This window comes from Chamaea fasciata, unplaced genomic scaffold, assembly GCF_029207755.1.
Source record: "Chamaea fasciata isolate MVZ Bird 193981 ecotype frontalis unplaced genomic scaffold, bChaFas1.0.hap1 SCAF_6, whole genome shotgun sequence".
In the NCBI taxonomy this organism is placed as follows: domain Eukaryota; kingdom Metazoa; phylum Chordata; class Aves; order Passeriformes; family Sylviidae; genus Chamaea; species Chamaea fasciata.
Window position 1 is genome coordinate 4,477,835 of NW_027094091.1, and position 15,351 is coordinate 4,493,185.

A 15,351-nucleotide genomic window follows, 5' to 3' on the forward strand; every position below is an offset into this window, starting at 1 on the left:
TGCAGGTCGCACACCTTCATTTGTACTGTGTGAAATTGTGAGTATTGATGTAAACATTTACTCCAGTAACCATTAAATTTCTCCATTATGATACAACATACTAAAGTGAAGGCAAGCTAATCTTTCGCTGAAACCGAAGGCAACTTGCAAAGCCTTTTTGAACAGCAGTGAGCACAACAAACGCCTACACACTCAACAGTTACTATATGAATTAATTTTTAACACATGAATCTTCTTTTCAGCCTATGGTGAGATCTGTACTGCCAGCACGCTAAACCTCAGCCACACAGTTTAGGTACCAATGCCACACCAACAAGACATGCTGAAGATTTTTGGACTCTCAGTTACATTACCTCAGGTAGCAGCAGTAGGGAATGCCAAGCAGAAATAAGACATCCCTCTTTGAGAGTTGTCTTAGAGCATCCAAAATCAACACTGTTCAAGATACCCATCTTTTGTGCAGTGATACCCTCTTCCATTAAGGAAATGCCTGACAGCACTGCACATCAGATTCAGCAGCAGCACTGGTATCAGCAGACAGGAATAAAATAGATATGCCACCAGCCACCTCCAGAACTTAGATTCCATCTTTCATACAGGTTAAAGTGAATAAAGAATAGGGGCCACACTACTGCTATCAAAGCGGGCCACTCTCAAACTCGGAATTATTTCCCCTTTCAACTCTCATGAGAACTCTGAACTTAGTCATGATGTATTATTTAAAGAGGTCTCCTCTACTCAAAGATAGCTTGAAATGTATTTTATCAGAACTGCACAAAGACCAATGAGGATGATTTATGCTTCCAATAAGTTGTACCTCAAAAGACTTCACAAAGCTACCCGCTTAACGTAGGCACTAAAACAAGCTGGTAATTCAGCAAATCCCTAATAAAACCATTTAATGAATGGAGTAACATTAATTAACTCATTTGCCCAATGCCACAAAGTGGTGGTATTGAAGCGATGACTTTCCATAGACTCATGGAATCATTTTGGTTGGAAAAGACCTCAGACACCATGAAGTCCAACCCTGATCCAATCACTGTCATGTTACCACTACACCACGTTCCCAAGTGCCACATCCACACATTTTTTGAATACTTCCAGGGATGGTAATTCCATCATCTCCTTCACAGTTCCAATGCCTGACCACCCTTTCAGTGAACAAATATTTTTCTAGCACGGAACCTAAACCTCCCCTGGTGCAACTTGAGGCCATTACCTCTTACCACGTCACTGGTTACCTGGGAGAAGAGACCAACCCTCACCTCACTACAACATTCCCTCAAATCTCCCAGACTAAACCATGCTTATCTTCACTTAATTATGAAATTATTATAAAAAGGTATGATTTGCCTTTAACCTCTCATCAAGGTGCACAACATCAGACCCATGGAGACTCATTCTTGGTGCTTTCTGTTTAGAGTGTGGGAGCACATTACGTGTACCGATAGACAATGATGGAGCACAAGGGAAATATCTTTGAAGGATATTACAAATACATACATACATTCCTCAAATGCCCAAAGTACGATGTCTGTTGTCTTCACCCAGGATCTCAAAAAAAGAAAAGTAGTCATTCATGTGTCACTCTAAACTACTTTGTTAGTAGAGATTAAAGCGAACTTTCTTCCCCAGTTCCTAGTGAAAACAAATGCTACGAGTTTTCTAGCACCATTAAATATCTCAGTACTTTCCAAGCATTTCAACTCTAGAGAGAGTATGATCTGCAACCATATTCACCCATGTGACATCGATCACATTTCCCAACCCAGGTCTCAATTTGTTGAGATCCCTGCCATACTGATGACATGCACTGCCATCTTGTGTTGTGGTTGAGAACTGAAAAAGTCTGAGAAGCTGGGTTTCACACGTGCTACCAGCTTCTGCTCTTTTTACAGCAATTTCTTCCCCAGCACTGTTCCACATGAGGAGTCTCTCCAGTAATGTTACATATATATGTAAAACTAAGATCTAACTCAGGCTGCAACAGGTGCAAGCCCCCATGATACCAAGGAATGAAGTCCATTCTTCTCCACTAACTGATGCAGGTGTTTTCAAGAGGACACAGTATTTTAGTTTTGCTGGGACAGCTGGTGCTGAGTGGCATGGATATTACCTTTTAGGTTTGAGCTGCTATTCCTCCAGCACAAGCAAACAAATCCATTGACAAACACTGCATTGACAAAAAATGCGAGTCTAAGATATTAATCCCTTCCTCAACTTTAATCAACAGAAGAATAATAGATGTCCCTGAATTATATTTGACAAACAAGTATTGTTCTCAAAATCTCCTCTGCAAGAGGAGAATAAGGGTTCATTTACCTACAATGGCTACGTATAAGCTGAGCAACTATATTCTGTACCAGGAGCACACACTGGGATAGGAGCTCCAGAACAGAAAAGAGGGATGTGAAGTTGTAGATATTTCAGTGGTCTGCAGCCAACTCAATCCTGCTACATCTGTGTCTCACAAGGGACATGAAACAATTGTCTGTCAAACCTTCCCAAGTCCAAGGCTGAGTGTAATTACATTGTGTCTTGCAATTCAGTCCCAAGCTGGGGGGGTTGGATCACAGAAAAATACGCTAACAAGCAGAAGAAAGAAAACTGTGCAATGGTTTTGGGAAAGGACATTAATGGGCTTTGAAGTTGTATTGTACTTTTAAATATGTGCTGAATGGAAGATCCGTTTTCTTAAACAAAAAAAAAAAAAAAAAAAAAAAAAAAAAAAAAAGGAAGACTGCTTGCCTTACAGTTTGGGTATGGTCATCTCGAAGTAAAAAAGCTTCTGCTGTCTTTATTCTGAACAGAGTATCAGAGAACCTTTACAAGTGTGCTATCTTTACACAGCTCAAACTCCTAAATCACCCATCTTCTTTCTCACTGGGCATACTGTGGAACTGCAAACCATTACTATATTGTTAACCATTTAGCTGCCAGCAGCACTGAACCTGCCTACTTCACTACTGCAACTGATATTAAACTAGAAATTTTTGTATTACTTTGTTTCGCACAAATTATCCACTGAAATAGAAACATTACAGGAATTCACAGAAACTTAGTTCCAGCAATCAGGAGGCATTCTTCTCGCTCTGGTGATGGTTTTTCCTATCATGTGAGTTGGCAAACAGAGAATATGTTAAAGTTGATAAGGCTTCACTGACCAATTTTGACACAAGCTGAAATTCAGTTTACAAAATTGTTTTGTATGTTTCTTTTTTCCCCTTCCCCACCCATGCAGAAAAAAGCAAGACACAAGTCATCTGCCATACTAATGTATTCCATCTTTCAAAAAGAAAGACATGATTTTAATATTACTTAACAATATGTTAAAAAAGTAGCCAGTTAGGCTTCAGTGTTAATACAATTATACACTCTATAACAGATTTGATAGTGTGAGTACTGTTCTTTTTTAAATTTTCTCATTCTGCAAGTATTCTTACACAAGCCGGCTACAAGTCAGGAAGAAAAAAATCAAAACACAAATAGCGTAACTTGTACACTCTTAAACAGTAGATTGTGAAAGAACTGAGGGAATACTTGTCCCATAAGAGCCTCTTTTTCATGAAGTCATGTCAGGAGAATTCTGGAGCAGATGAAAGCACAACTGACTAGGTCCATTCCTTTGTCAGGAGTCAGAATGACAAAACATAGCTAGATGCAGAAGTGACAGGAGCCACTGCAGATGATGCAACCTAGTATTTTGGCCTCCACCCAAGCCTAAGCAATTTAAAGTCTCTGAGGCCAAGGCATTCAGAAGGAGTTGGAAAAGAGCTATTGTTCCAACTCCAACGGCATACAGCTACAATCAAGTAAGTCTCACTCACAGACTACAAGCACACAAGCTAACAAATTCAGGTAGAAAGTGGCAATTTTTCAGTCCGCAAGAATTATCAGGCCAAAGGGTTCAGTGCAGATCCACACAGCACTGGGGACAAGGCAAGGCAGCACTGGCTCAAGACCAGATAAGCTCTCAGCACAGCAGGACAGGTAAGTGGAGTTGTCGTTCATTGATTCCTGCAGGGTTCCCTCACTGTATTGTGTCATTTCAATGTGCAGCAAAGGTGGTTTTTTTTAAGCTAAAATTGGACCAGTTGATGGAAAGTCTCTGCCTTGTCTGTCTGGCAGAATCCAAGCAGAATCTGAAAAGAAAGAAAGCAATAAAGTGAAACCAATATACTTAAAATCAAACCACATTATCCCTCTTTTGGAGAGAAGCTCTCATTCAGAAGGGCTAAACCTCTTAACAAAACCATACATTAAAAAAAATCACTTATCCATCACTCAAATACATCATAAACCAGTTACTTTTATAACACCACTGGATTATCAGGATTAAGTGAAAGAGGTAGCAAAGAATGCTGTACATTCAGCAGCACAAAAGCAAGTTAAACGTCAACTAGGAACAGAAATGGCATTGCTGTATTCATCAAAAATTTTGAAAGAGTAAGAACGAGTGATAGATGGTGTGTAAAGTAGCATCATCAATGGCATGCAACACTGCTGCTTCTCTTAATACAGCAAAGCTACACTGGAGACAAAGACCCAGGGAAAGGAAGTCTCTTTATAATACTGCAGATAAATAGCTCACGCGCCTGGAAAAAACACCCCTAGAACAAAAATCCTCTTATTTGCTTTCACTGGCCACAGTTTATGGAATAACTCTGGAAAAAGTTGCCACATATAGGCCTTTCAGGGACTGTTTATCTGAGCTGACGAACTTCATTGAGGTAAGGTGTAGCTTGTTGAAGCTAAAGGCTGCATGACTGCATCAAAGCAGTGCAAACCTCCCTCTGGAAGGTTACACTGCTTCTGTGACAACTGAAAGCCAAAAAACAGGGGGGCAGACAGAAGGAGCACAATAAAACAGGTGCAGTGGAAAATTACAGTCAGACTTATTTTGTTCTTTCGGTGCTAAAGTTAGAAACAGGGTGCAATATTAATCATGATGTCAGGGGGTAATTAAAGTATCCATCTATTATACCACTACAAAGCAGCAAGAAAAGATGATGAATGAATTATGAGTGAAAAATATGAATTCAGTTGGCCTGTGCAGCTCATTGCCATGCAGGGTTATTAAAACAAGCCATGCTTCTAGCCTTCCAAGTATTATGCTGGGTATTATCAAATGGTAGAGAACCTAGGTATTAAAGGTGCCTTAATAGCATCAAGTAGCTGTTTTTCTCCCCTAAGACAACATCTATCAGGGCTTTTCAGGCACCTTTTCTAAACAGGTATGCATAAAAAACTAGACAGTTACACACACTTCCTAATAGATGACATTAAAGGAGTAGAGTCCCCCAATTAGTGAACAGATTACAAAACAGCATGCTTTAAAGTGCTAACTCTTCAGTTGGAATCACATTTGACAAATTTATCCTCAAAATTCAACTGCACTTGCAGAAATATAAGACACACGTGTAGAAATATATCATCCATCCTATTGAGAGTCAATAACTGATGAACAGAACTCTCTATTTACTGCAGATACTGCAAACTTGAAGGAAGCTAAGAATATTCCATAACAAAGGCTTATGCTGTATAAACACTAGCGGTATACAACACACACCATATTTCACCTGTAAAACCTACATTTTGATTTAAAAAAAATCCTTTACTTGGCACCACTCAAAAAATAATTTTTAATACTAGAGACCATGTATATGTGACAACTTCATTGTCTTGCACATTGTAACTCCATAAATAATCAGATATATGCATTTTGTAGCAATAATAAGCCGCAGTTGTACTCAGTTTTTGTAAGACCCAGACACACACTACATCCCAGGCATGTAGGCTATGAAAACTAAATGCATTTAGGAAACAAATACATACTGAAAGTCCTTTCTTGTAACAAATGGCTTGTGAAATACTACTGTTGAGTCCTAAATTATTTAATTGCAGGAAATGGAGTTATGTGTGACATTACAGATTTGGCTATCATAATGAAAGGCACACTAGACGTATTCATGGAGAACCAGCACAACCAGATACCACTGAAGAACAAAATTGAACAGATTTCAGTATTATGGAAGAACATGTGCTACACTATTTAAATATGAGCGGTCTCCTCGTATTTGAGCAATTTAGAGGTAACTAATAGCACAGAATATTCTGAGTTGGAAGGGACCCATAAGGATCATCAAGTCCAACTCTCAGTATGATGCACAAATCCCCAAATCAACGAAAAAGTACAGAAGAAAAAACTTTCACAAGCACAGGTTTATATTATTCTTTTACTGTCACTGTACTAGGTCAGATGAATGAGGCTTTGAGCAACTTGTTCTAGTGGAAGGCGTCCCTGCCTGTGGCAGGAGGGTTGGAACGAGATGGTCTTTAATGTTCCTTCCAATGCAAAACATCCTATGATTCTAGGAAAAACATCTCCTCTTCTAGGCATAAGACACTATCCCACAGTTATACATCTCTACTTCATGTACAGTATAAAATTCCCAACTAACAGCTTCTGTAAACAAGGAAGAAAACAAAATGAACAAACCTTTCTGAACCATCTGTTTGGAAAGAAACCTCATCACTTTTTAAAAAAAAAACAGTAATCAGTATTTGGCCTGTGTGGCTAATAAAGGAAATATTCACACAAACTTTGCTTATAAATAATGGTAATTGAGAATATTCTGAATGAGAATATTCTTGATGAGAACCTGGGGGTCACATAGATAATTCGGGTACTCACTTCTGAATTTGCTCTATTCAGCTAGGAGCTGTGCCCACAGATCACAGCTTTGGTGATTGTTACAGTGTTCAGAATGCCAGCTGTAACAGGATTTAATGTGTTACAACACAGGATTTTCTGCCAGGAGTTAGTTATTAACTTGTGACTTGGTGTGGTGTTGTTTTTGCTTGTTTTACAATCATGACATATGGAAAGAAGCAACAACTGCTTTGTGCACAGAGATTACAGCACTTCACCTTTTAAAATACTCCACTTCTCGTTCTGTTTCATCCATTTCCACGCTGTCTAGATCAATGTCTTTGGGTAGAAACACATCATCTACAAAGGAAAAATGATAACACTATGTCAGATTCCGTGGGGAAGGGGGAAGGAGAGAGGAAGAAGCTGCATTAAAGATGTCTTTGGAGAACTGACTGAACCTCGTAGCCTATTCATTATTCATATTTATGCTGAATTAATACACACTTATAATTAAAAAGACACTTCTTAAAAACCCTATACTAGTATCTCTGCACAGACTTGAAGGAGTTACATTGGTAAAAAGGAAGAGATGATTTAACAGTGAATGTACTGATTGCATGGGCTGCAAAAGATACCATAAACCAGGAATATACATAAGAATAACCAAATCATACAGAGGACTTGATTAATCAGCTGAAGTTCTTGGTCTTACTACTAAAAACGTAGCTCTAGAAACATTTTTAAAACAGTATTTATAAAGAAAAATGCTTTGAAATGTCTGAGTTGTAGAGCTGATGTACTCCCTCTGGGACATGATGATCAGGCTGTGTCTGCAAGAGTTTAAGTCACACTAGCAACCATTAGAATTTATTTAAAAAAACCCCAAACCCAAATATTTAACACATTAATGTACGACTTGAATTGTATGGCCTCAGCTACAGCAAAGAAGTCACCACAGTGCCTGTTGGTATATTGTACTATCTCAGCAAATGGTTCTCTTCTGGACTTTAAAAAGAAATGCACCAGAAACCACACATTTTAGTAGAAACCAATGTGACCATTTTCCTCTTGAAGTTTCTTTCTCACTGCATATGCAATCCAGACTCATTTCTGAAGCAGTTTAACAATACATTCCAAAAAACAGGCGAGACAAAGAATGTAACCAAAACCGTCAAGTGCATACTTGGACTACAGAATCCTTGAGATTATGAGAATAGACAACTCATGGTAAAGAAACTTCTGGTAGTTTTAAAAGTTGCATGTATTTGCTATTCAGCTTACTTCTGAGGAAGCAGAAAGCCCTACAAACATGGGCCTTCCCTAGCACTCCTAGATTTCTTCAGTCTTTTTATAACAAGGAGTAAAAAATACTCTGCCAGAAAAAAAAAAAAAATTTAAGAAACAGATCTCACCAAAAGCAGTAACATTTTCTGCTTTAACACTTCATTTGAAAACTCAGTTAAAACCCCCTAGCTTTGTTTCCCTCTTTTCACGTTGTCTCAATTACTCCAGTTCTACTTGGTTTTTTTCTCAGTACAATTTTTGTGTCTTTGCTAGTTTGGCACATCAACCCTATATCTTTAAAAAATCATAACTACATAAAAAATTGTGTATTAGAGTATCTTTCTTATAGCTCTCAAGTCAGAATAACTTAAAATAAAAATCCAGTCCCAAGTCTACAGAAAACAACACAATTTTTTCTTGACAAATTGAGAAACATGTCCCTGTATTTTTTCCCATTTAAACATGAACTTCTGGAAATTTTAAGTACACTTGACTTAGGCAGGAAGAAAAAAAATGGTGAGGGCAGGGAGGAGGACAAGATGCAGGAAGGTACCTGCATTCTCCTACAGTAAACACCCTCTTCCATATTTTCTCCCTCAAACGTCTCCAGTCTCCTCTTTCTGCTCCCAGTTTTGGAGTTCTGTCTTGCTCCAATCACAGGAGTACATTCTTCTTGGTAAATTAAAAGAGCCAAAACCCAAACACACCACAACAGAGTATGCATAAGAACTAAGGTGTCAGAGAAAATGGTTCCATCGCTGCTCAACAGACAGGGAATGGAAACACTGGGCATCAGATTTGGCTGACCCAATCCAACTATGAAATCACTAAAAAAAACCCTAGCACTTCCTGCAACCAAGAGTTAGCTTGGCATTTTTGTAACAAAGCTTAACAAACATAAGTATTGCTAAACACTGGCAGAGACTGCCAAGGCATGAAGGTTCCCTGTCTTGCTGCGCTTACCAGTCAGAACGGCAGTGAGAACTGGTGGACGTTGGATTTATGCAACATCACCACTCAGCTACCAGGTGATCCCAGGAGAATGACCAGCTGCTCCAAGCAGATATATCCATGCCACAAAACTGCCATCCCAACTGGGAGTCCCAGTAGGGAGCAAGGATGTGCAGGAATAAAGAGGTGCCTGAGAACAGCAGTTTGACTATTGCGCTGGCAGAGCCAATGGGCCAGAATTGTGTGCGCTTCTCAGCTCTGGTGTTAGCTGTCGGATGTGTTCAGGCAAATAAAAAGGTAAGCTGGAAATAAAATTATTCAAGTGCAACTTGCTTGATTTAACTCAATCTTCTATGGTTTTATTATTTCTGAGAAATTAAAAAAAAAATCTGTGTACAAGAATGAGCTAATATGGAGAACACACTCGACTTTATCAACTTATTAACGTCCCACTACAGCTTTTCACTCTGGCAAATAAAAAACAGTAAATTAGTTTCTGAATTAATTTACTTACCTGTTGATGTAATTAATATAAGAAAGGAATTATTTCCACTGAAAAAAATGCATATTTATGCATGAATGACCATTCCTTCACTGCAGAATCCCCTTATTTCCTTTGCCTAAAGAGTAAGATCAATTTCATACTGCACTCCTAATGCTGTATGAGAAACAATCTTGCTTTTAAAGAAATTCAAGATGGATTTCAACGTACTGTTGAATTAAACAATCTATTTATTTCAAGTAAGAAAAGAAAGCCAGTCTCCTGGAAAGCCTAACTGACAAAACTCCCTACAAAACCTAGAGCATATGCTTATTCATTTGTTCCTGAAAGCATTCTATGCTTCTTAACTAAAACACTATCCATCTCTTAATTGTAATTTCGATGACTTGAGTATTCCTGACAGCAGTTTTTCAGTTTCTCTGATTTACATTGGCAGGAATGCCTGAAGATAAATATGTCAGACTTCTGGAATTAAATGGTAAGAACAGAAAATAATCCGAGTTCTTCAACTTTCTTACACACTTACCAATGGAATTGTTGATTTTGTCCCCCTTTTTCTTCTTGTTTTTCTTGTTCTTGCCTTTTGGTTGAGGAGAATCTGCAAGTATTAGCTTATTATTTTGCTGCTGTTCACTTGGTGATGGGGATTCACTTGTTACAGGTGGTTTCTCTTCCTTTACATGGTTCAACTGTTTTTTGTTGTTATTGTTTAATTTCTTCTCATCTTTTTTAGGTTCTGCAAGTGTTGGGAGCTCTGCTGCTTTTGCTTTGGATTCTATTTGGTTTCTGGTTTTAGTCTGAATCTCAGCTGCTTTGGGGAATTCAACAGGCTTTTTCACTTGTTCAACACACTGTTTGTTCATCTGTTTTAGCTTCTGTTTACTGTTTCCTTCTTTATGTTGATGCATAATATCAAGCAGAAAAGAGAGGGGCTCATGCTGCTTTACACTGCCCTCTTTCTGATAAAGCAGCTTCGAGTCTCTAGTGTTTATAGGATTGGACAGTTCACAGCCCGTCTCTAGAACTGGCCTCTGTTCTGTGTGATTCACATGTCTCGACAGTGAACCAGCTGAGGTTTCTATCTTTTCTGATTGCTCAAGGGTACCATTCTGAATGTCTTCAGGTGCATTTGGGACAGGTTCCTTCACTGCCTGGCAGTTCCTCGTGAGCAGGTCTGCCTTCGGACAGTCCTTACTTGTTCTCTCTTTCTTCTTTTTCTTTACAGCCCGCAACTGCTGAAGCTCTTGGAGCCGCTGTAATTCCTGTTTCAGCCTCTCTTCTTCCTCTTCCTCACGCCGCCTCTGCTCCTCAAGCAACTGGTGATGCTCCCTCTCCCTGGCTTCAGCTTCAAGTCGAGCTTTTTCCTCAAGCTGCAAAGTAACAATAGGTTTATTGAAAGTGTCACATATTTTGGACATTACGAGTTTGAGGGATTATTACTACTTTTCTTTATGGACATTATAAATCCTAGGATGTAAACATATGGACATACCTAATCTGTAAGTCTGCAGAGCAAGCAAGTATATAAAGGCTGCCCTTTTAAATACATTACAATCCTTTCTCTATTCACATTTTCTATGTTTCTGTAACTCATTTGACCACTGTTAATACCAACTGTTCATCTCCCCTACTGCTAAGCCTAACTTCATGTCAAAGCTCTCTATAGCCACAAAGCACTCAGCTTCCTTCTCAAAGACTGCACATATTTCTAAGGTTAACTCAAGTTTGCATCAGGTTGTATCATTTACCTGTTCTCTTGCTATGGTAGCAGAGTGGCTCTGTTTCAGAGATCAGGAATGTTAGGAAGAAAAATCATTAAAAACATTCTGCACCAAAACACTAAGCAAATAATAGTTACATTAGAAGCTGTCAAAAATTCTAAGGATGGCAGTTTTCCATAGTCAGCCACTAGTTCATTAACCAAAACAAAGACACAAGACATTTATGCCATTACTGCCAATGCCTAAAACTTTGCTGTACAGCATTCACCTTGCATCATTAGCAAAATGAAACCAAATCATACAACAAGAACAACCATGACCATTTATTTTCTTGCACATTCAGAGGCACCTGTATGGCATTACTTTTTCACAGTTACAGAAGTCATTCAACAAATGAGCGACTCATGAGAAAGACCCCATGGGAATTTTCCACTTCTTATGCTCAAACTACACTGTAAGAGCAAAGTGAATTTTGCATTGCAAATTTTAAAAAGTTAATATTATTTATAAATAATCCACTAAACCCTCAAGATACTGAATAGTGCTACAACGTGGACATAAAGAATTTAACTTGTGAACATCAGGTGTTCCAAATTCATGGAAGCATTTAAAAAATGCAGAAGTAGTGCCAGAAGAAAATCCACAAACAAGAAAATATTTACAGTGTGATCACATAATATGCTTATCAGAAATCAAAAACATTCAGCAACCAATCACATTGTGCCTTGAACTTTATACTTATGGCTGATAATTGAATTGCTCTAAGAAAAGGTTTCCTGCCTGTTCCAACTTAAAAGAAAAGGGTACTTCCTCTGCTATTCCACTTTCGTATTTCCTCTATATTATCCTCAGCAAATATTGCTTCCAAAAAATAATTTCACTGTTACACACTGGGGTTTTTTAGAAATCTTTTTTACCAATTTTCATTTGGAAAGCAACCTGTAATTTTTTTTCTTCCCTGCCCCCTCTCTGCAGCTTGCCACTCCAGCTTGGGATAACCTTTAGTGTCATCACCTGGCACTGCACTTAACCTCTGTCAATCAGGACAGCAAGGTGCTCAGTGCAATTATTCTAAAAATACCAAATTGCAACTCTTCCTCTCTCATAAAAGCACTGGCTTATGTTTCCTGGCTTCCTACAGAGATACCTTATCAAAACCATTATCCCAGTACAGAAACACTGACCTTCTAACTTCCCCAGCTTTTAAATGTCAATGCTATGAAACAATAAAATTTGTAACACTTCTGATACTCAGAAATAACCTTCTGAAGTGTGGGAAATTCCAACAGAAAGACGACTTGCACCGAAACACATGACAGTGGCATTTTGAGAAATCCTCCTAGTCTAGTACATAACTCCTCAGGTAGCACCAGAACAAGTAAGCCAGTTGTGTAAAAACAAACTGGCAGTGCACCACAAACTACACAGAAAACAGTGACAGCATTAGGATAAATCAGTATACAGTGGCATACTTAAGGGGAGTGCAGAGATTCAAAAATGTGAGGTCTAGGATAAACATACTTTTATGTCTTACCTTTCTTTGCTTATGCCTGGCTCGCTTGGCTGCACGAGAACTGCTTACTGGTTTGGTTTCAGAGCTGTTTATAAATTGCAGCAAGTCTTCCACCTTTCGATGGTCAACAACACTTTCCCTTTCAGAGATCTGATCCGGTTTCTTCGGCTGTTCCTCTTTCCTTTTTGTTAAACGTAAACGAAGCTTTTCTCGCATCTCTGCATAATTTCTACTGGTTGGTGCAGCTGGAGGCTGAAGGACACAGGACAAAAATTTAGTGACTAAATGGAAAAATTTCACTGACTTAGTGCTTTTGAAATTTCAAAATACTCTCCCTTCAAATTACACACCAGGTCCAAACCTGACTATCGACTCATTGTTTGTATGTGAACCTCAAGTGTATTTAACAGGCAACAGACCAGTCAGACTTGGTGCTGGCTTCTGAACTACATTTTCCAAGTGAAAGAACAGCTTATCTTGAGGAGGATGGCAAGAGTGAGAAGACAAAGAAATAACCTCTAAAAGCAAGAAAAAAATACTGTGACTTTTATTCCCATATTCTCTTGTGATTGGTATGCTGTATTTCAAAATTTCAAAGGAGCAGACGTTTGCTCTGTTTTCACTTGCTATGAAATCTGTTTCAGAGGTTGGGCTACACAGGCCTCTGGGCTCTACCTATGAAGGGCTGATTATCCTGCACTGAAGCTTGCCACCACACTCCTCAGCAGAGTCCCATCAATAACTTAACACTGCTGCAAATGGAATCCTTGCATCATGCTCCATATCTGGATTCCCAACCGCTGCTCCTGCCTCTCAACTCCTCACTGCTTCTCCCCTCCTTACCCTCTCTGCTCCTGTACCAAACCTGGTGCCCATCTGTTTGCAGCTACACCAGTTCAGCTCACTAAATCAGCAAAGTAAAGCCTATTAACTTAAAAATCCTGTTTCATTCTGCCACTTCAGCAAAATGAATAACTTACTGTGCAGTCAGGTAACTATCAAACACAAATCAAGCATGGACATGGTGGGAACATGCAAAGAGAAGTGGGATCTCCTCCCTGACCCCTTTAAATCCCCCCAGGGCAGGGGGTTTTAAAACACTTGAAGAACTAAGATGAAACTGACCCGATCAAATACATGGCAAATAAACTGAGTTTTTATTTCAAATAGGAAAAATGTCAGTAACTCAAACTGTACCAGTGAACTGATTATGAAAACAGGCCATACATAGATTTACAAGTTAATAAAAAATTAATGTGTTATATTTCAGCTAAGAATCTAGAGTACTTTCTCTTTTTTGTTCTCCTTTGTAAAAAATCATATTAAAGTGAATACTTTGAGGATTGCTACTTTACTAGATGGCAGACTAGCCATAAATCGCCATAAAGATTTAAACTAATACCCTATATAAAGCATACTTTTACCCAACCTCATCACATTAATTGTAACTACAGCACTACAGAGGAGCAAATGAATTTTGTAAAGTTATTTAAATGGCTCAATGCCTCCTGTTTGCAGTTTCAGTCAAACACGGCATCTATTATCCAAGTCAGTTGCTTCCTAAATCTTCTAGTCATTTTTATTGCTCTTAAATGCTTTGAACTGGAAAGGTTTATTTCAATCCTTCATTTCAAAGAGGAAAATTACTTTTTAACTCCTTTTACAACTTCTTGAGTGAGTTCCAATGCCAACCCCTAAGATGCAGTCTGATAAATCACATGGAACCGATGACAAGTAAGTGACAAAAAAGGAAACAAAAGCAATTCAAAATACAAAAACTTACTCCTCCATGGCCGAAGAACTCACAGTAACAGCAGTCACAGTATTTTCCTTCCTTCTGATTTGTGGAAGTTGAGGTACTGGAGCTATGCTCTGAACAGCTATCTTCATCCTGGCTCTCCTCTCCATCGTACTGCTGATGATCGTACGTGTTACTGTTCTCACAGCGATGGCCCTCACAATCAGGATCACTATGTTAAATTAAAAAAAAAAAAAGCTTATAAAACCCTAATGATAATAAATAAGGAAAATAATGTTATTATAGATAAAGTAATAATTTTTTTTAAAAAATATATACATGTTCCTGCCTCCACCAGGAACAATGGTTCTCAAACTGGGCTATCAGACACCAGTGATGTATCAAATCCTAAAGCCTTCATCTATTAGCTTGGAAATGGAGTAATTCAAAGCCAAGCAGAAGGAAAAAATGATATATAGGAAAGTGATCTATAAAAACCCGAATTTAGTGACTCTCTGAACAAGCAGCCTAGAGAGTTTTGGAACTGCTCTTCCTGGCTTTAAACAGGTAAAGTATTTTAGAAGTAGTGACTCTAGCTTTTTTAAATTGAATTGTTTTGAAACTGCTGCCCATCTCCCCACTTATGGCATCAAGAAGGTAACAAACGCAGTTGCAAATCTCCTGGTTTCAGATAGATTTTCAAGCTCTTGACATAAAAAATCCAAGATGAGCTAAAACCTAAAGTTCCCATTACCCTGTCTGCAACTTGATTTTGAAGGGGAAATATTAGCACATCCCTTCAATAAGCAGGCACATGGTAGTTTATTCCGCCAGAGCACTGTGTAACTGTGCAGACAACATTTCTACTGCCCAGGTCCCCTAAAACTGAAGTGATTGTGCTTCAAAAGAAAGAAGTATGAAAATAATCCCCTCTCTTGTCTATCATTAGTATTTCCTTGTTCTTATGTTAGAAAAGTGAAAACA

The 15,351-nt window shown here is 38.5% G+C and overlaps 1 protein-coding gene across 1 annotated transcript in view; it reads right to left on the reverse strand.

Moving 5' to 3' along the window:
* Positions 1-3,267: 3,267 nt before the first annotated feature.
* FAM193A (family with sequence similarity 193 member A) overlaps positions 3,268-15,351 on the reverse strand; it is a 77,900-nt gene continuing 65,816 nt past the window's right edge. Inside the window, exons 18-22 of the mRNA XM_066185275.1 lie at positions 14,413-14,599; positions 12,651-12,881; positions 9,922-10,765; positions 6,934-7,015; positions 3,268-4,145 (exon numbers count right to left, since the gene is read on the reverse strand). Coding sequence (XP_066041372.1) covers positions 4,052-4,145; positions 6,934-7,015; positions 9,922-10,765; positions 12,651-12,881; positions 14,413-14,599 — 1,438 coding nt within the window. The 3' untranslated portion in view covers positions 3,268-4,051. The remainder of the gene's footprint in view (positions 4,146-6,933; positions 7,016-9,921; positions 10,766-12,650; positions 12,882-14,412; positions 14,600-15,351) is intronic.